At 40.0% G+C, this 21,176-nt stretch overlaps 1 protein-coding gene and 1 long non-coding RNA gene across 4 annotated transcripts; one reads left to right on the forward strand and one right to left on the reverse strand.

Annotated features, from left to right (window-relative positions):
• Positions 1-1,283: 1,283 nt before the first annotated feature.
• TGDS (TDP-glucose 4,6-dehydratase) lies at positions 1,284-19,398 on the forward strand. Of its 3 annotated transcripts, XM_081198591.1 has the most exons (12): positions 1,288-1,446; positions 2,542-2,608; positions 3,632-3,700; positions 4,030-4,120; positions 5,089-5,231; positions 7,935-8,033; positions 10,075-10,134; positions 10,671-10,714; positions 11,369-11,534; positions 13,329-13,387; positions 17,481-17,578; positions 19,018-19,398. In XM_081198591.1, the coding sequence occupies exons 1-12, from the start codon at positions 1,358-1,360 to the stop codon at positions 19,101-19,103; spliced, it is 1,071 nt and encodes a 356-aa protein (XP_081054717.1). In that variant the 5' UTR covers positions 1,288-1,357; the 3' UTR covers positions 19,104-19,398. The 3 variants fall into 3 exon arrangements, with proteins under 3 accessions (XP_081054718.1, XP_081054719.1, XP_081054717.1); XM_081198592.1 differs by lacking the exons at positions 17,481-17,578; positions 19,018-19,398 and adding an exon at positions 13,576-13,674 and having other exon boundaries at positions 1,284-1,446; XM_081198593.1 differs by lacking the exons at positions 17,481-17,578; positions 19,018-19,398 and adding an exon at positions 15,468-17,474 and having other exon boundaries at positions 1,285-1,446.
• LOC308589544 lies at positions 1,485-2,486 on the reverse strand. Its single transcript, XR_014009373.1, has 2 exons — positions 1,982-2,486; positions 1,485-1,796 (listed from the first exon to the last, which is right to left on the reverse strand). It is a non-coding gene; the product is annotated as an uncharacterized lncRNA (long non-coding RNA).
• Positions 19,399-21,176: the final 1,778 nt, after the last annotated feature.

Consider the following 21,176-nt stretch of genomic DNA (forward strand, 5'->3'; position numbering starts at 1 on the left):
AACCGCGTGACCAGGTCGTGTTTGAGGAGCCTGTTGATTGGTTGTTGGGTGGGTAGGTGAGCGGGGAAACTTCCAAAGGAGGGCAGAGAGTAAGGGAACGCGGCGTCAGAAGGGGGTCGTGACGTCATAGCCGTGGGACACGTATTATACAGGATTTATGATGATTATGGTGATTATATACCCCGAGGTCTTAATTTATATGCCCCGAGGTCTCAGGGCGGTTCACAGAACAAAATCAAAAGATAAAAGCACAAAATATATAATCAGTATTCGTATTTTACTTTATATTCAGAATCAGAAGAATCTTTTATTTGCATCAGCCACTAAGCAATAGCAATAAAATAAATTGTACTGGAGAGGTAAAAACTATACAAAATAAATTTTCAGGTTTACATCAATAATCAAATAATAGATCTTATTCTAATTGCTCCCGCTAAAAGCCTTTCAGTTTTTGCTGCCAGCTGATCATCTTGATCTGCTAAAAAGGACACAGTAGCAATGGTCGAGCGACAATAATAGAGGGGTAATAACTTCACTCCTCAAATCTTTACAAAGCGTGCAAGCCAAAAGCACATGAGCCACTCACTCAATACTGCCATCTCCACAGGGACATAACCGTTTTTCCAGTGGAATTTTGAAACTATAGGGAGTCAAACCAACCCCACTAGCCTATTTGCCTAACCTGCTTTGTTTCAGAATTAAAAAGATTTGCAAAGGGTGCCAGGAGACCTCGGTGCAACGTACACTCCACATTAGAGTAAATAATTTGCCAGAGTTGACCTTTTCATATATTTCCTTCGTGGTTGTGTAATAATGTCCAGTCAGCCAACTTGAGGATATATTGAACATGTGATCCCAGCCACCTGGAGTCACTGATTAAATGGCAGAATAAAATACAGGGTAAAACGCAGATAAACAATTAAAGCAAAACAACAAAACTAAAACTCCCCCCCCTTTCCACGGATAACATTTAAAAGACTACGATATTCAAATGTCTGGATGAAGAGGAACGCGTGCCGCCTTTGCACAGTGCCAGCCGCGCTCCAGGCGGTCGACGACATGAGAAAAAAACCCATCGCTGCCACATAACAGAAAATATGAATACTTTGAGGGAGACGAAACAACTTTATTTGATCACGCCCAGTTTTAGAAAGAGGGGAGCGCCCGAGTGCGCATGCCCAGGACACCGCCCCCCCTTGCGCTGCGTTCGCAGAACGCAGAGAGAGGCGCACGTGCAAAGGTCGCTGTAGGGGACAGTAGCAGGCGGAAGTGACGTATACAGCCGTGGCGGAAGTGACGCTTCGACGGGAAGGAGGCGAGAGAGGGAGGAAGGAAAGGCTCTCCAGCTGTGGGGAGAATGTCGGGGGGGTTGTCCGGGTCCGAGGCCGCCCCGCTCCCCCCGGGCTTCGCCAAGAGGATTTTGGTGACCGGCGGCGCGGGCTTTATGTAAATTCCCGCCTGGGTTGGGTTTATTTTTTTTGGGGGGGGGGAGGGGCTTTCAGGCTTCCTAAAAGCCCTCGCGAAAGGAGCAAAAAGCGCATTGAATATGATGGGGTGGGCTTACTCCTGAGTAAAGGTGCCTAGAGTTTTGTGTGTGTGTGTGTTTAAAAAAACCAAAAACTTTGGGCCTGCTTTCTCTGCCAGCTTGCCTTTCAAGCAGCCTTGCGAAATTTAGATTGCATAAATTACCGGAGTACCACTTCCTTAAAAAGAAAAGAAAAGAAAAGAAAGAAAGCTTGCAAAAATAGGTTTTAGTATAACTCCTCTACCTGGTGAGCTGCAGGGTCGTTCTTTACCTACTAAGCTTTCCTTCTCTGAAAATATGGGCTTGGAAAGAGAGATAGGGGTCTTATGTTTCTTCTCCATTGAAGTTCTTTACAAAAAAAAACTTGCTTGTGTTTGCTACTTTAAAAAAAAGAGAGGAAAGCAATATTTTTTAGTATAATTCCTCTATCTGAGGAGCTGCAGGGTCGTTCTTTACCTACCATTCATGATTCGGCTTGTGTCCGCTTACAAATTTGGGTTGGGGTGAATTTGGGGCAAGGGATTAAAGTACTTAAGCTTTCCTTCTCAGAAAATACGGGTTTGAAAAGAGAGAAAGGTGTCTTATGCTTCTTCTGCATTGATATTCATTCATGAGGCCCATGTCATGTTTTCCATGACTGTAAAAATAAAGAAATCCTAATATGTGTGACTGGAAAGGGTGTCACTTATTTCTTGATGCCCCTAATAAAGGGGTAGGAAGTTCAAACTATTTGGAGGTGGATAGGTAAGTTGCTTATTTGCTGGAAGCTTTTTATGTTTTTGTTTCTTAAAGAAATCCACAGTTCCTTCTTAAAGAAAACAGTATTTTGGATTATTCTGAAAAAAGTTTACAAACTAATATTCTAAGAGTTCCACAAGTGAATATATTTTCCACTGAGATTTGCTTCTCGGTTCAGGCTGATTTCTTGAGAGACAGTTCATGAGACATGCATCTGAAATCAATGCAGTTTAAATTTGAAATATGTTGATTTTTTGTTTTTTCTTTAAAACCTGCAGTGCATCTCATGTAGTGGTTTCCCTCGTAGAGAAGCATCCAAACTATATGATTATTAATCTTGATAAGGTAAGACTCTTTTGCTTAAATAAACATAAATTAGCAAACCAACATATACTTGACAGGCAATCAGTGACTGCATGTAAGATTTCAGGTCTTGATTTTAAAGTAAGCCATTACCACGGAACTCATAAGCATGTGCTGCCATGGTGAATTTTGATCCAGAAGGCCAGTGTCTTGCAAAATACTCTATTTACTTAGCTCTGGAGATAAACAACAGTAAATGAGATTTGAATGTTTGCAGCTATGCCACTTTAATCCAAATAGCCATGCTCTAAGGGAGAAATCCCATGCAGAAGAAGCTGATGTAAAGTGAGCTAATGTAAATTAAGGTGGCTTAAGCTTACACCAGATCCAAACCCTGTTCAGCAGTTGCTTTGTTCTGTATAATAAAAATATTCATTTAAACCTCCTCAGTACACCTCCTTGTTCTTATATAAATTGAAGGATCACTCAGAGTATAGATTAGAGATACCACTTAAGGTTTCTTCATATGATACATATTATACCCGGTAACAGATTCTAAAAGATGAAGTTCAGTGCATTGTCATTACTGAAGAAAAAAAACCTTATCATCCTTCACAGCTTACTGTTACTGACTTCCACACTGTTTCTTTTTGTAATCCTGGCTTTTGACCAGTTCTGTGTGTCTTTCACATTTATCCATGTAAATAAAAAATTAAACTCTTCCTTGGAAGGGTTTATAATGAAAATACAGTCTTTATATCTCCTTCAGATATTAAGTCTGCAGACCAAGGAGCTGTCATTAAACACATAGTTGCTTTCATTATGCTTTTTCTCTGTCTTAAGAATTCGTTTTCTTGACATTTTTGGAATTGAAATGTGGATGTGATGATTTTCATTTATTTTGTACTAAGACACACCTGAGTTTAATTAAAAGGGTTGATTTGTATGAGTCCCAAGATACAGAGAAGGTGGGTTGGAAGAGAATTCTATGAGACAATATGGAGGAGCAGAAGCTTGACTCTAGAAGTAAAATTTCTTTGTTATTTTCTTTTTTTTGCTGTTAAGCTGGACTATTGTGCAAGCTTAAAAAATCTTGAAAGAGTTTCTGAGAGGCAGAACTACAAGTTTATCCAGGTAAACTATACCTTTTTTCTTTTTGGTAATTCATTGTTATTTTAAAAACCATCTACAGTATGAAGGCTGCAATCCTGTACAAACTTACCTGAGCGTAAGTCTTGTTAACTGACATGGAACTGGAAGCCTTTTCTTTTCTTTGTTACTGAGTATTTCACTGTGTACACTGAAGTTAGAACTGACTGGAGCATCCCTCCACAGAGCTTTGTGAAGTGAAAATATTAAATTTTCTGAAGCAGATGTAAAATTTGGTGTAGTTGAAGAATTTGGGGGTATACATAACCAAACCTGATGTTGACTACTAATTTTATACTTTTCATCTTTTATAGGGGGATATCTGTGAACCCAGTTTTGTAAAAGAATTGTTTGAGGCTGAGAAATTTGATATAGTGCTACATTTTGCAGCTCAAACACATGTAGGTGAGCATTGCATGTCACTACATTAATCTACTAGTAGTAGCTTCCAGATTTTGCACAAGGGGCAGAGGATACTACTTATGCTGGCACTGCTAACATAGCTGGACACCTATCCTGCTGTCCCTCCTAGTGACAATGTGCGTAAATTGCTATGTTTTACTGTTTTGCCATTGTTCCAGGTATAGATAGGTAGCCGTGTTGGTCTGCCATAGTCAAAATAAAAAAATTCCTTCCAGTAGCACCTTAAAGACCAACTAAGTTAGTTCTTGGTATGAGCTTTCTGAAGAAGTGTGCATGCACACGAAAGCTCATACCAAGAACTAACTTAGTTGGTCTTTAAGGTGCTACTGGAAGGAATTTTTTTATTTTGACTATGGCAGACCAACACGGCTACCTATCTGTATGGTGTTCCTGCCAGACATGTGCCTGGTAGAGTCTGCAGGAAAGCCTTAGTTGGTCTTTAAGGTGCTACTGGAAGGAATTTTTTTGTTTTACCATTGTGTCCCTTGATTCATCATTGCTTAAACTTTTGACGTCAGGTGTTAATCTGCTGCTGTGAGTGGCACAGAACATCTGGCCCATGGACCTGATTAATGTTTTTAATAGGAGCTGCTCAGAGTGGCTGGGGAAACCCAGCCAGATGGGTGGGCTATAAATAATAAAATTATTATTGTTGTTATTATTAGGCCCCGTGGGGATCACCCTGCAGTAGCTCCGCTGCTGAGTGGAGTTTGGGTCAGATGGAACTTTATCATGGCTTAATTTACACTGGCTTGCTTTATAGCAGCTTCTTGTATGTGGGATTGCTCTCTTAAGAGTAGTTTTGTTCTACTGCATATGGAGACAACATTTTTTCTTTTAATTAAGTTCATGTTGTAGGTCTGAAGGTCCCCCAGAGATCATGGCCTCAGGCTTTTTTGGGTACCAAGTTTGACGTACATTTCTCTTTATTATTTTGTCTCAAAACTTAGATCTTTCTTTTTGGCATAAGCTTGAATTCAACTATGTCAACGTTTATGGAACTTGCATTCTGGTTGGTGCTGCTTATGAGGCTAATGTGGAGAAGTTCATCTATGTCAGTACTGATGAAGTTTATGGGGGAAGCTGCAACAAGGTGAGCTTGAATTAAATGAGCTTCTTACATCTCTTACCTTCATTTACAGATAGGTAGCCGTGTTGGTCTGCCATAGTCAAAATAAAAAAATTCCTTCCAGTAGCACCTTAAAGACCAACTAAGTTAGTTCTTGGTATGAGCTTTCGTGTGCATGCACACTTCTTCAGATACACTGAAACAGAAGTTGCCAGACCCTTCTATATAGTGAGAAGGTGGGGAGGGGTATTACTCAGAAGGGTGGTGGGAATGGGAGATTGGCAGATAGCTGAGATGAGCCTGTTGACGACTCTTAACGACTGTAATAGGTCTTACAGGAAAAGGCAAGGGGTGAGAAGGTGAGAAATGGCTTAGTCATGTATAATGAGATAAGAATCCAATGTCTTTGTTCAGACCAGGTCTCTCCATGGTTTTAAGTTTGGTAATGAGTTGCAATTCAGCAGCTTCTCTTTCCAGTCTATTTCTGAAATTCCTTTGTAGTAAAACAGCTACTTTGAGATCTTGTATAGAATGTCCTGGGAGATTGAAGTGTTCTCCTACTGGTTTCTCTGTTTTGTGATTCTTACCTTCATGTTTGTCTCTTGGGTGAACTAAACAGGCCATGATCTTGTAATGACCAGTAAGTGGAGACTGTTAGCTTTGTTTAACTAGTACCACTTTACTTCCCATGACCAACCAATAAAAGTAGACAAACATTAGGAACTGAGCCTCTCTTGTTTCCAGCTTAGTAAGCATATTGTTTTACATTTACACCAATGTTCGGCCACTTGAAAATAACCAAAAGATAATGATAATCTTACACAGAAGGAATGTGCTGGTACAAATTTGACCTAAAGCGCTTTCGATTCTGCTGTCTTTAAAGGATGCAAGAGTTTTTGTTAGTACTTTGGCATTTTAGGATTGCTGTGCAAGTAAATACTTTTTTTTCAGTAAGAGGATGGAACATGAAACCTCACTTGTCATGGAGGAAGAGTAAAACATTAATTACAGTGGTACCTCGCAAGACGAATGCCTCGCAAGACAAAAAACTCGCTAGACGAAAGGTTTTTCCGTTTTCGATTTGCCTCGCAAGACGAAATTTCCCTATGGGCTTGTTTCGCAAGACGAAAACGTCTCGCGACTTTGTTTCCTTTGTCTAAAAACAAAGACATGTTTTGTTTATAAAGTTAATTTATTTTCCCTTCAATTTTTGAACTGCTCTTTACAGTATGTGTGACTTTAAAGAGCAGTTAATAAACTGTTGTTGTACCAAATTTGGCTTTGTTTGGACTTTTTTTGACCATAGGAACACATTAATTGATTTTCAATGCATTCCTATGGGATTTCGTGATTCGCAAGACGAAAAATTCGCTAGACGACAAAACTTGCGGAACGAATTAATTTCGTCTTGCGGGGCACCACTGTACTGGTAAAGGTAGTCAGAGTTGAATTTAGGAGAACGCTTTGGGCAGGGTGGTTTCCTTATACTATATAGGTAGACAGGATCGCTCTCCCTTTTTCCATGATTTCAGCTGCATCTGCTAGGAAAAGGATCAGGCCCTCTAGGGTATCTTGCAGCACAATCCTAACCAACATCCACTCAGAAGTAAGCCCTATTGAATTCAGCAGGGCTTACTTCTAGGTAAGTGGGTTAGTATTTTATCCTTATGTGCTTAGCTGGGGGTAGATTTTTCTTAGCACTACTGCTAATCAGAGAGTGGAAGTATTATTTGGGCATAATGTTAGATAACTAGCAATGAGAAAGATTCAGGTGGGTAGCCTTGTTGGTCTGATGCAGTCGAAATAAATAAAAAAAATTAAAAATTATTTTTATAAAAAATAGTACTCTTCATGCACATGAAAGCTTATACCTAGAACAAACTTAGTTGGTCTCTAAGGTGGTACTAGAGTATTTTTAAATTTTTTAAATTTTTTAATTTATTAGCAATGAGAAAAACATCTTAATTTTTTTCACTCCATATATAGCATTTTGTGTTTATTCCAAAGTGGTGGTGGTGGTGTTTTTTTTAATTTATTACATGTTTTTGGCAAGCTTGCACTGCTTATTTGTGTTAACTCAAACCAAAAAAGGAAAGGTGTCTAAAGTAACAATTTGCATGCAATTCCACAACTATCTTAAACGTTACTGTTGGTATATAAATGTAGAATTTAGTATTGTGCAACCATTAGCCAAACTGAACGTTTCTATGAATTTTTGCTACATTAGTAACTTAATGTTTCTAGTTTTGAGCTTATCCTTAATCACTAGTCTAGTTTGTAGACTACCTAAGCCATGAATTACAGTTTCCTGAAAACACTGGCAAATGACATAACTGTGGTTTATTTATTACCAAGAAGCCAGAATATAAAGTTGTGATTTGTTGTTGGCTTACGAACCCTGCTTTGTTTTACCTATGACTTGCTCTTAATGTGTGAGTCTAGTACCCTTCCTTAACCATCGTTTGTTTTGTTGCTTAAACCCAGATGCTCACTAAGCTACAAAGACACAAGGCTAATGTTAAAAAAATCCCAAACAGTGGAGGAACAAGCTGTTCTCTGCTGCTTTATCAGACAGCTCATGGTTAATTTGAGGTTTGTTAAATAAGCCATAGTTTAGCATTATGTGAGAATCAGGCCATTAACTAGAGTCATTTTAAGCTGGCTTGTAAATCAATGTAAATTCTTTTTAAGACTTTGAATGTCTGGCATGTAAAAAAATTGTTCTAGGAATTTGATGAATCCTCATCTAAAAAACCGTCAAATCCTTATGCAGCTTCTAAGGCGGCGGCTGAATGCATTGTCCAGTCATATTGGGAAAGATACCAGGTAAGCAAAAATGAAACTTGATACAGTGGTACCTCGCAAGACGAATGCCTCGCAAGACGAAAAACGCGCAAGACGAAAGAGTTTTCCGTTTTTTGAGTCGTTCCGCAAGACGAATTTCCCTATGGGCTTGCTTCGCAAGACAAAACGTCTTGCGAGTTCTTGCGAGTTTGTTTCCTTTTTCTTAAAGCCACTAAGCCGTTAATAGCCGCTAAGCCGCTAATAGCCGTGCTTCGCAAGACGAAAAAACCGCAAGACGAAGAGACTCGCGGAATGGATTAATTTCGTCTTGCGAGGCACCACTGTATTTTAGCTACTATTATTAATTATTTGGATTTCTGAACATGGTCCATATGCCCAAAGATGTTTTGGACACAGAAGAAATGCGCAAGAACCCACACTGAGGTTAAAGAAGTTACCGCCACAAACCATATACGTTTAGTCAGAAGTCAATTTCATTATGTTCAATGGGCTAACCAATGTTGTGTCCTCCAGATACGATGGGACTACAACTCACATCATTCCTCACCATTGGCCATGCTGGCTAGGGCTGATGGGGGCTGGAGGACTGGAGGACACAATATTGGCTACCCCTGCTATGCTGGTACTAGTGAGTTTTAAAATACATAGTAGATTTCCAGTATAAAATATGGTAGTTATATCTTTGCTGTGGGCTTGCTTACAACAAAAAATGAACATTTAACAACTTGATATGTAACCTGCTAAACTTGCTATGCTTGTTTGTGGTTTTCTGTGAAATGCTGCACCACAGGTATCAGTTTCCTGATAAGGTCTGGCTTTTCCCTCTTTCGACAATATCTGCTTAGCCTCTGACTCCAAAGCCCAGCCTTTAAGAGAAGTGAAGCATGTCCCAGACCCCTTTCTGCTTCTCCATATTGGAAGCAAGGAATACTTTAAAATAGAACACCACTGATTACTCTTGCTGGGCCTGGTGGCCACGTGGCACAATATACAGTGGTACCTCAGGTTACATACTCTTCAGGTTACAGACTCTGCTAACCCAGAAATAGTGCTTCAGGTTAAGAACTTTGCTTCAGGATGAGAACAGAAATCATGCTCCGGCGGCGTAGCGGCAGCAGGAGACCCCATTAGCTAAAGTGGTGCTTCCGGTTAAGAACAGTTTCAGGTTAAGTATGGACCTCCTGAATGAATTAAGTACTTAACCTGAGGTACCACTGTATAGGTATGCTTGTCAAGGAGCAAGGTTTTTTTAGTTTGTGTACGTGGTGATAAGCCCAGGCTTGACATTGTATAACATGCAATTGGGCTCAAATTCCTATCCCAAAAGTGTATTATTTTGATCTTAGCTGATATTCTTCAGAGCTGTGAAAAGTGAACCACTTACTGCTTCTTCTGTTTGTGGAAGAAGGCATTGGTTTGTATTTTTACTAGTCCCCTGCAAACAGAAGGCCTTGTTTCATTTGCAGAAGGAACTGTGAGGCTAGGACATGATTTTTTCACTTCACTTCACTTTTAATTTGTATACCATCTTTCTATTTTACAATACCCAAGGCGGTTTACAAGCTGAAGAAACAAAGAATGTACACCTTATAACAATCTAATTCATTCAAAAATGTGATAATAAAACATAACTTTAAAATAAGCAACTTATATCAAATAAAGTAATATTCAACAATCCATTAGAATAGTACAGAATAATATTAAATATCAGCATATAAAAAATTAAACAGAAATCCACTTTTAACAATTACAATAAATAATTTCTAAACTATAATCAAAAAAACAATACAGATTGAGAAACAGAGATGGCGGGTGGGGCAAGGCAGATGGAACAAGGCCTTGCCTGATGAAGTCTCTCCCCTCACATGCTTCTTACGTTGCTTGGGAGGATATACCAACACCTTAGAGCAGATTTCACAGGGGAAAATCAGCTGGGTGGTGGGAGGAAGGGGAGATGTCCCTCACCAGTGGAACCTTAGTTAGAATCTAAGCCACCGCAAGCTTTTTTTATGGCTGTTCTCCTTGAATTTGTGCTGGCACACTCATGGTATATCCTTTAAAGTTTCCAGTGGTTATCACGCGGAGCAGCAATGTTTATGGACCCCATCAGTTTCCAGAAAAAGTAAGTGAGATGAAGGCACTTCTTTTATCAAACAAGCCCTTTGTGAGCCCTCAATTAACGAGTCACAGTACTTTGCCAAGCATTTATTACGTGGTCTCTGTTCTGTAGAATTACTGTTTATTAATGTGTCAAATATTAAGAGTTGGACATTCATCTAGCTAGGGATTCTAGCATGTGAAAATAGGCTTCCATGCAAATAGTAAATCCCAGCTGGGTGAGGAACCATGCATGCAGCTAAGTGCTACCCATCCAGTTCACCTCTCCGATCCAGCAGCCAAAATTGTGTGTGCAGAACCCATAATTGAAAACATTTTGGCTTTTAATTGGCTGTTTAGCAGATGGAGCAGGTTGTGGTTTCAGCCCCTTCCCTTTAAAAAAAAAGAAGGTACTGCTACAAGTGATTGGTGGTCTTTATTACTGTCCGTTGCTAGAATTAAATATGTTCTCACACAAATATTTCAAAAAAGATGAAAGGTTTATCATTCTCTTTAAGTAGCCAGCATTAACAATTGCTGCCTGTTTTTAATGTTTCTTAGGTTATTCCAAAGTTCATTTCTCGCTTGCAGCAGAACAGAAAATGGTATGTATCACGGTCATATTCGGTCCCGTCTCCCCCCGTTATAAGTGTATGGCAAGCTAAGTCAGTGATATACCCTTGAAATTGAACACCCCATACTAAAAACCAGTCCGGACAGTAAAATGGGTCACGTTTTGAGACCGCACTGCCCTGGGACAAAACCTGCATGCACAACTGCTTTTAATCAACAACAATAGGTTTCTTAATACTCTGTCCCACCACAAGAGGTCATAGATGTAGAGCTGGGACATAGAAGAGTCACCTGTTTCATGCTTTTTGCTAATTTAAAAGCTTGGCTGAGGAGAATGCATAATGCTGGGGTAAAGAAGATTTGTTTTCTTGGTCTTGCAGTTTCTCATTGACATGGATTTACACCAGTTATGTTTTAACACTGCTAGGACACACTCTGTAGTGCAAAGTCTGACACAGGGTGCAGTGCAATAGCCACTTTTCTGTGATTCTTTGTAACTTGCTGTGCGTGCCACCAGGTTTATTGCCATTGTGAAGAATTAGCATGAATGGAGGTGGTGTTTTGTTATCACATACTTTTCGCTTTGCCCTTTGTAAGCATTTTATAATTTTGCAAACCTGGCTGGAATGCTAGAATAGCGTTTGAAAAGCAGTGCTAAATGTATGCACTATCTTGCTTGCTTGTAGCTGTATTCATGGCTCAGGACTTCAGAGAAGAAATTTTCTTTATGCCAGTGATGTAGTCGAAGCATTTCTTACTGTTATGAAGAAGGGGCAGCCGGGGGAGATCTACAACATTGGGACCAGCTTTGAGATGTCGATTGCACAACTTGCAAAGGAATTAATCCATCTAGTGAGTAATAAACAATGTTGGAAATTGGTGGCTTAGTAGCAATAAATACTGACTAGGACAAATGAACTCTACTGATGCATTTCAGTAAATGACTCGTAAGATATGGGTGTGCAGATACATTGGGAAATGGTGGAGCGTGTACAAAGTTTTATTTTACTAACCAGTGGGGTCTGTTTGCTCTTCCTTTGATCCTGTGTTGACAAATTCATTTCCATCATATTTCCGGCAGGCTCTCTGCTTTTGGTTTTTTTTGTTTATTTTCTAGCACTTGCATGCTTATATGTTTAAACATTTGACTTAACCTCTTTTTGCCTATACAGAGGTACCTCAGGTTACATATGCTTCAGGTTACATACGCATCAGGTTAAAGACTCCGCTAACCCAGAAATAGTGCTTCAGGTTAAGAACTTTGCTTCAGGGTGAGAACAGAAATCGTGCGGCGGCAGCAGGAGGTCCCATTAGCTAAAGTGGTGCTTCAGGTTAAGAACAGTTTCAGGTTAAGAACGGACCTCTGGAACGAATTAAGTACTTAACCTGAGGTACCTATTATTATTATTATTATTATTATTATTATTATTATTATTATTATTATTATTATTATTATTATTATTATTGCTGTTATTAAATTTGTATGCTGCCCTTCATCCAAAGATCCCATAGTGTTTCACAACATAAAATACAAAATGAGAACACAAAATTATTATTATTATTATTATTATTATTATTATTATTATTATTATTAATCACATCCCACAACACTTGGAAAACTTCAATGACAAGATGAGTGGCTTCATTATTGATGCCAGAGAAATCAGTTAGGCTTTCATAGAGGAAGGTTAATAGGGTAGAATCATAGAATTGTACAGGTGGAAGGGATCTGAGGGTCAATCTAGTTCAGCTCCCTGCTATGCAGGAATCTCAACTAAATAATCCATTGCCGATGGTCATCCAACCTCTGCTTAAAAACCTTCCAGGAACCCTTTTCCATGAGAGGCCGTTCCACTGTCGAAGAGCTCTTAACATCAGAAATTTCTTTCTGATGTTTAGCCAGTATCTCCTTGTAACTTGAAGCCATTGGTTCAGGTGTTACCCTCTAGAGCAGGAGAGAACAAGCTTGCGCCACCTGTCGTGTGACAGCCCTCAATCCATTTTCTGCTCAAACCAGTCCGCCCCCCACCCCAAGTTCAGTCCAGGGAAGAATGTGGCTTGCCTAATTACAGCAGACTTCCTATGGTGGGCTCCTCACTGAAATGTTGTGTTTATGGATGTACCCATTAATTCCATTAGAGTCTCCCTTCCTGACACTTTCAGGTATCACCAATTATATAAGAACACGCCAGTTCTTCTTTTTCTTTAAGAGATGCAAGGTAGTTCCATTCAAACTACTAGGGCAAATCCTCATCACTTATCTGCATGGCTTCACGCTCTTATATTATGGTCAATATTGCATGGCTCAGAATATATTTAGTTAACCACGTTAGTCACATACACCAAACGATAAACACCTTTGATTTGGGCCGACTAGCTAGCACTTAGCATCTTAAATGTAAGATTTATTTACACCCGCTTGAGTGTTTCTCACAACTTACATCTCTTGTTTTACTTAATAGTTTTATAGATACAACTAGCAGCACTTGGGAATCATCTACATTTTAAACAAAACAGAGGATGGAATTTTTTGTGGAAATCTGTTCATTACAATGCTTACAATGCAATAGAAATCAAAACATTTTTGTTAAATGTTAAATCTCTCACTGTTGACGTGGATCTCCCCCCCACCTTACTGATTTACAGATTAAAAATACCAGTTCTGAAGCAGAGACAGAATATTGGATGGATTATGTTAAAGACAGGTAAGATATTTATTATTTCGTTTCAAATATTTTGTCCTGTCCTGTAAAATATCCCACAGGATTTCAGATGCCATCTTAATTTGGGTAATATTATGTGTCCTCTTATTTAGTGGTACAGAATGTTTTCCTTATGTTACAGCGAAGCCAAATTTTGAGCTCCTCTGCCCCCCAACCCCCACCCTTTGTAGGTTGGGCTATGGCATGGAGAGGCAAGCATGGAGCTTTGCTGTACAATCCTTTCTTGCTCCAGGATAGGAAGGTGAGTTTGGTCCTGGGTGCCCAAGGTAAAAAGGTAAAGGACCCCTGGATGGTTAAGTCCAGTCAAAGGCGACTATGGGGTTGTGGTGCTCATCTCGCTTTCAGGCCGAGGGAGCCGGCGTGTTCACAGACAGCTTTCTGGGTCATGTGGCCAGCTTGACTAAACCGCTTCTTGCGCAATGGGACACTATGACGGAAGCCAGAGCGCACAGAAACGCCTTCCCGCCACAGTGGTACCTATTTATCTACACCCTTGTGCAGATTAATTGAAACAAAGCATGTTTTCTGTCTTACTCGTAATCCTGTACTCAAAATAAACATAGAATCATAGAATCATAGAGTTGGAAGAGACCACAAGGGCCATCGAGTCCAACCCCCTGCCAAGCAGGAAACGCCATCAGAGCACTCCTGACATATGGTTGTCAAGCCTCTGCTTAAAGACCTCCAAAGAAGGAGACTCCACCACACTCTTGGGCGCAAATTCCACTGTCGAACAGCTCTTACTGTCAGGAAGTTCTTCCTAATGTTTAGGTGGAATCTTCTTTCTTGTAGTTTGGATCCATTGCTCCGTGTCCGCTTCTCTGGAGCAGCAGAAAACAACCTTTCTCCCTCCTCTATATGGCATCCTTTTATATATTTGAACATGGCTATCATATCACCCCTTAACCCCCTCTTCTCCATGCTAAACATGCCCAGCTCCCTTAGCCGTTCCTCATAAGGCATCGTTTCCAGGCCTTTGACCATTTTGGTTGCCCTCCTCTGGACACGTTCCAGTTTGTCAGTGTCCTTCTTGAACTGTGGTGCCCAGAACTGGACACAGTACTCCAGGTGAGGTCTGAAACATGAAAAGTTACTTGATCATTGTGGTGTCCGAAGCCTGCAGCCAATAGAAGGAATGATGTGCTTGCCACAATATATTGAGGTTCTACCAAATAGAGTTATTCCAGAGCTGGAAAAGAGGTATCCTGACAGTACTGGGATATTGCAGCAGGACCTAGCCCCCTGTCACACATCAAAAGTGGTGAAGAAATTCATGACAGAGCAGTACTTGATTGGCCAGGGAATTCCCCAGACATATATCCCATTGAGAATTTGTGGACTATATGCAGAAGTCGTCTCCATGCTGTAGACTGTATGACTATGGAGAAGCTCATTCAGGCGCTGATTCAAGTGTGGTACAGGGATCCAAAAATCAACAGTGACTGTTCGAAACTAGTAGATTCCATGCCAAACCGTGTTCAAATGCTGCTTAAAAATAGCAGTTACTAATGTACGTATATGTGAGTTTTGTACACTAAACAACATTGTTTGTTTCAATTAACGTGCACAAGGATGTACTAGTACTGGTGTGCTTTTGAACTGCTAGGTTGGCAGGAGCTGGGACAGAGCAATGGGAGCTCATCCTGTCGCGGGGATTTGAACCACCGCCCTTCTGACCGGCAAGCCCAAGAGGCTCAGTGGTTTAGACCAATACACACTCCCAAGCCTCAGAGCTTGAAAAGGGGCAGTGATTGTCTTAGCATTATGTCTGAACTCGGGCTCACAGTTTGTCTTACTTCAGGCAAACCATGAGCAGTGAACCCAGAACAAACCTTTGGTGTAGCTTTGCATGCAAGCTGAGTCACTGCATTTCATATTGGCGTAGACACTGCTTTTATATTTTACCAACCATCAAGTGACTTGCTTGAGATTTTAACTATTTGAAAGTAGCTTATAGTTTATTGCTACAGTTAAACAAAGACCCTTTACTTGGATTTGGATATAAAAGTAATGGGGCAAACTACCCAGTATTTTTACTGGAATATTTTATTTCTGTTTATAGTTCCTTGAAGCAATTCAGTTAAAGATTTCATATAATGAAGCTTCTTCTTGAAAAACCAAAAACATCACAAGAGATATTCAATTGGGTCTGCGGTCACACGGCAATTTTTTGGTCTTTTTGGCATTTCCTGTTATTTTCTGCATTGCATTTGATCTTTCACACAACGGAAATCTAGTTGAATTTAGCATTAATTGGTTTACAGATAAATTCTGTATCCAACTCTTTTAGCTTGGAAAACCACAGGAATCTGGCGTTGTAATTTCATGTGACAAATTTTGGGGTGGTATCCCAGCATGCACTCCTTTCCTGCCATTTAAAATTTAGTGTAACATGGTAGTATATCAGTTTAATGTAACGTGATATATCAATCAATTTAGTGTAACATGGTGATATATCGATCAAAAAGCCGCCACTCCAGAATGAAACAAGTACTTCAGTGTGAAAGGAACTTTTGAAATCAGGACAGAAATGTTATATATAATAAAAAAAACTAACACAGTAATCCCCTCATCTGAATTTGCTCAGAATGATTGAACCAATGGACTTAAGTTAACTGATTTCAGTAGGTCTGCTCTATGTATGATGAATGTTGTTAATTGCTTAGATGCAGCTACTGAAATAGTCCTAAATGTGACTTGTTCTTATCTATCTCATTTTCTTTACCTGTACCAATAAAATGTTTCATCTTCATCTATGTGATTCATGGTCTCGCTTAAAACATTTAGGGTTGTAGAAAGAGTGGTTTTCTTTTATGAGAGATTAGAAGTCGTCAGTGTGGTGTAATGGATAAAATATTAGTCTTGAATCAAGAATACTTGAGGTTGAAGGGATGCGGGTGGCGCTGTGGTCTAAACCACTGAACCTCTTAGGCTTGCCGACCGGAAGGTTGGCGGTTCGAATCCCTGTGACGGGGTGAGCTTCCTTTGGTCTTTCCCAGCTCCTGCCAATCTAGCAGTTCGAAAGCACGCCAGTGCAAGTAGATAAATAGGTACCGCTGTGGTGGGAAGGTAAATGGTGTTTCCATGTGCTCTGGTTCTGTTGCACCAGAAGCGGTTTAGTCACGCTGGCCACATGACCCGGAAAGCTGTCTGTGGACAAACGCTGGCTCCCTCGGCCTGAAGCGAGATGAGCGCCACAACCCCATAGTCGCCTTTGACTGGACTTAACCGTCGAGGGTCCTTTACCTTTTACTTGAGGTTGAATCATTTCTCAACAATGAAGCTTACGACTCTGTCAGCCTAAGCAACCTTCTAGAGTTGTTAGGATATGATGAGAGCTCCTTGGACAAAGAGTGGGACAGAAGCGTAGTAAACTTTGAAATGGAGTTTTGAATATGCAAGGGCATTCAAAACTCCATTTCAACGTTTTGATACATTTTCTGAAAAATGCTGTTGGTGTTAAGGCTTAAGGATGTTCATAATACTCCTTTCTAATTTGTTTTTTTTTAAATATAAATTGACTGGGATATGATATGTTTGTGTTATGTGTTCCACATGGTTTTAATTTACACACGCCCCATTTAGTGTCTGGAATTGTGATGGGTTATATAAATTAAAACTAAACGAAAGGTGTTCATAATCAGAATGTATATGAATATATCTATGCACCTGCCAGGGACAATCACCTGAAAATGCAATTACAACTTCTCAAATTCATTGGTATTCATCCATAATATTCCAAATAAATTTCCCATGTTTGAGGTTAGTGGTAGTATATTTTTCTGCCCTACATGACTGATCTTTGCTGTGATTACTCACACACAGGTCTGTGATTGAAGTAATTGAGTCACAGATTGGAAATTATTTGGGTGCCTTGCGTGTGCGTAATATTTGTAAATATAGACTATTCTGTGTAAATCATGTGTGTTTAACAGGAGAAGGAAGGGTAGCCTAAAGATTAATCCAAAGGAATAAAATGCTGAACTCCTAAATGTCCTTTGAAGGTAATTAATACACATGTTATATGAAACTTTGAGTTCTCCATAGGAATAACACTCTTCTCATTTATTTAAAGGCCTACGAATGACTTGGGATATCCAATGAATTCTGGAAAAATGCACAGCTTGGGCTGGAGACCTAAAGTGCCTTGGAATGAAGGAATAAAGAAAACCAGTATGTTGCATTGATACTGAATCTGGAATGAGAGTGAAAGGAAAGCAGGGCAGCACTATTTTCAAAAGAGCTGCTTTTTTATAGGCTACTTTGGAGAGTAAGCTGTTTACTGAATTAGCTAAAGCTAGAATTTTTAAAGTAAAGGCTTTGAACCTCCCATTGTATTTTTGTTTGTATATACGGTTGTACCTTGGATCCCAAACGCCTAGGCTCCCGAACAAATCGGCTCCCGAACAATCGAAACCCGGAAGTGAGTGTTCTGGTTTTCGAACGTTCTTTTGGAAACCGAATGTCAGACAGGGCTTCTGCGGCTTTTGATTGGCTGTAGGCGTTTCCTGCAGCCAATCAGAAGCCACACTTTGGTTTCTAAACGTTTTGGAAGTCGAACGGACTTCTGGAATGGACTTCCAATGTATGGCTGTAATGGTAAGAGAGGAAATAAATGTTGCTTCTGTGAGCTTGAGAGTAGGCACTGTACGTTGGGGTGGGGGAAGCAGTAAGAAACATGAGAATAAAAATTATCTACATCCAGGCAACTGTCAGACTAGACCACATAAGCACTTTTCACATACATCATTTACGTTTGGACGTGGTATGTGCTTGGTTGCCGTTGGTGCTTTTATTTCTAAAAAAAAGGTTTAGGGGTACTCTCATTTTCCTACCCATATTGAAATTACTGCCCCTCAATGAGGCCAAACTTAGATTTATAAAATGTTTAGGGGTATGTGTACCTCTGTCCCCCCAAAAAGCACTGGTTTCCACCATTAACTTAAGTGCCCAATTAAGTTCCTAGGCTGCTCTTGAAACTTGGCAAAGGACTACAGACCTCGACTTAAACTTCCATAAGACAAATATTTGTTCACAAGCTAACCTGGAATTCAGGGCCTTCTGTGTGTGAGCAAAAGCCAACTCTGGTCGTGCAAGTATTGCCTGAGTTTCACCAACTTGTGCTAAAACCCTGTGGACCTTGAGGAGTGGGGGTGCCTTCTCAAGAGACACAAGGGCCTGTAGAGGAAGATAGGATGGCTTGTTGTGAGAGCAGAGTTCTTGCATACCTTGTCTCTGGTTCCAACCAGAGAAACAAGTCTGTATATGCTGTGAGATGAAATTGACTTCCTTTAGGGGCGATCAAATGCCCTGCTTAATCCTAAATGTCTGGCATTGTTGCTCTGCTGTTAACAACATTTCAGCCATCATAAACCAAAACTTTTTATTCGTGCCTTTTGGTTCCTGAATCCTTGAAATGTGCTGCCAAAAAAATCATGAGATAGAAACCTTCTTCAAACTGTAAAATACACTGTCTTGATTATAACTAGTACCCTGTAATCTGTCACCCTCTGCACTTAATGATTTTGTGTATGTTTGAGCCTGCATGGAATAGCACAGTAAGATTGCTTATTACATATTCATGCTTTGAAATCTTTCTTTTCTTGTGCTAGTTGAATGGTATCAAGAAAACTTCCACAACTGGAAGAACGCGGAGAAAGCTTTGGAGCCTTTTCCTGTTGCTGAAGAATCGGTATGATTTAGTCTGCGGCAAAGTTGTGAAGAAAAATAATAACGAAGGAAAACATTCTACCTCAAGATCATCACATTAATGAAAAACTGTACTCAAGCAGCAAAATGGGATTGTATTCATGGAATGTCAACTATCAATAATATCAAGAAAGACAATGGAGTACAATTTTACAGTATGGGCTGTAAGGGCTATCGCCTTTTAATCAGCATTCCAGTGCAATATTGAAGCTTTAATATTTTTCTATAAAAATAATAATTGAATCGGAGCAATTTTTATTAAATAATGCACTTTTTAATACATACAGCTGTTTTGCATTTTAATTATTTATTAATGTATTGTATTGACAGGGTTATAGTTTTTTACAACCTAGGCAGCAGATTTTTGTTCAGGAGTATTTTCTGCTTTTTGTAGTTGTATCTTCCTGTCCCATAAGTCTCTGCTTGATCACGTGCTTGTTTTAAAATACTGTCATATCATGTGTCCTCAGTGATCTGGTAAGGAAATCTGTCTCCCATTGCTCTACAGAAATTGAGCTTTGTAGACAACCAAAGACTTCCCTGAACTCAAGAATACTGTATAAAAACCTGAGAGTGCCCTCATGCCAAATATTTATCATTTCTAATAGCTTCTTTCAAATTTATTTTGAAGAATAACAGTGCTTCCATCCAAATTTAATTTGTCTTTCTTGTTGCCTAAAAGTATTTTAACTCTATGAACATGTGAAATTATGTGAACAATATTAAAATGCAAGACTATGTTAAATGTAGGACACATCCCCAGTGGTGCTTTTTCTGAGCTAGACTGTGTATTCAAAAGGTAGAAAAGTGCAACAGCTGACATTTGTTTTGTCATTGAGCAATCTGGCAGGTAACTCCCATGCTTTACTACTATTCTTCATAATAATAATGATAATAACAACAACAATTATTTTTTATATGCCGCTCATCTGACTGGGTTGCCCCAACCATTCTGGGCAACTTCCAGCAAATTAGAACACCAAACACAATAAAGCGCCAAACATTAAAAACTTCCCAATACAGGGCTGCCTTCAGATAGTTGTTTATGTCCTTGACATCTGACGGGAGGGCGTTCCATGGGGAGGTCATCATTGCTAAGCCGACCCTCTGTCTGGTTCCCTGTAACCATGCAGTGAGGGAACTGCCAGAAGGCCCTCGGAGCTGGACCTCAGTGTCTGGGCTAAATGATGAAGATGGAGATGCTTCTTCAGGTATACAGGGCCAAAACCATTTAGGGCTTTAGAGGTCAGCACCAACACTTTGAATTGTGCTCGGAAATATAATGGGGGACAATGTTCATCTTTAGGCTGACATGTATCCCATAGTCTCTCCTTTCACTTAGTCACACCTCGGGTTACGGACGCTTCAGGTTGCGCATTTTCGGGTTGTGCACTGTGCCGAACCCGGAAGTATCAGAACGGGTTACTTCTGGGTTTTGGCGCTCGTGCATGCACAGAAACACTAAATCGCTCTTTGCACATACACAGAAGTGCTGAATTGCGACACGCACATGCGCATATGCGGTGCTGCGGGTTAAGAACGCTACGGGTTGAGAACGTGCCTCCCGCATGGATCACGCAATCCAAGTGTCCACTGTACTGTTGATGCCACTTGAAACATTGTATCTAAAGGCACTGAAAATATCAAACCCAATTAGCCTGTACAGTGGTACCTCAGGTTAAGTACTTCGTTCCGGAGGTCCGTATTTAACCTGAAACTGTTCTTAACCTGAAGTACCACTATAGCTAATGGGGCCTCCCGCTGCTGCCGCTCCGCCGGAGCACAATTTCTGTTCTCATCCTGAAGCAAAGTTCTTAACCTGAAGCACTATTTCTGAGTTAGCGGAGTCTGTAACCTGAAGTGTATGTAACCTGAAGTGTATGTAACCCAAGGTACCACTGTACATTGCTTTATGTTGATAGAGATACTGAACCAGTGACGAGTATTCTTCATCACAAACTGCAGTCATATAAAGGCGCTCTGCCAAACCCTTTGAACATCAAATCCAAGTCTAAAACACTAACCACATTCTGTCGTGCCAAAAGTGTCGTGTGAATTTACC

Source organism: Podarcis bocagei (assembly GCF_964188305.1).
Source record: "Podarcis bocagei genome assembly, chromosome: 6".
Taxonomy (NCBI): domain Eukaryota; kingdom Metazoa; phylum Chordata; class Lepidosauria; order Squamata; family Lacertidae; genus Podarcis; species Podarcis bocagei.

What these genes read in the sequence shown, in the direction of transcription:
- TGDS (XM_081198591.1), top strand. Translation starts at nt 1,358, where the DNA reads ATGTCGGGGGGGTTGTCCGGGTCCGAGGCCGCCCCGCTCCCCCCGGGC. An exon ending in ATGGGGGAAGCTGCAACAAG is followed by an intron (nt 5,232 to 7,934) that starts GTGAGCTTGAAT and finishes AAATTGTTCTAG; the next exon opens with GAATTTGATGAATCCTCATC. An exon ending in CCCATCAGTTTCCAGAAAAA is followed by an intron (nt 10,135 to 10,670) that starts GTAAGTGAGATG and finishes AATGTTTCTTAG; the next exon opens with GTTATTCCAAAGTTCATTTC.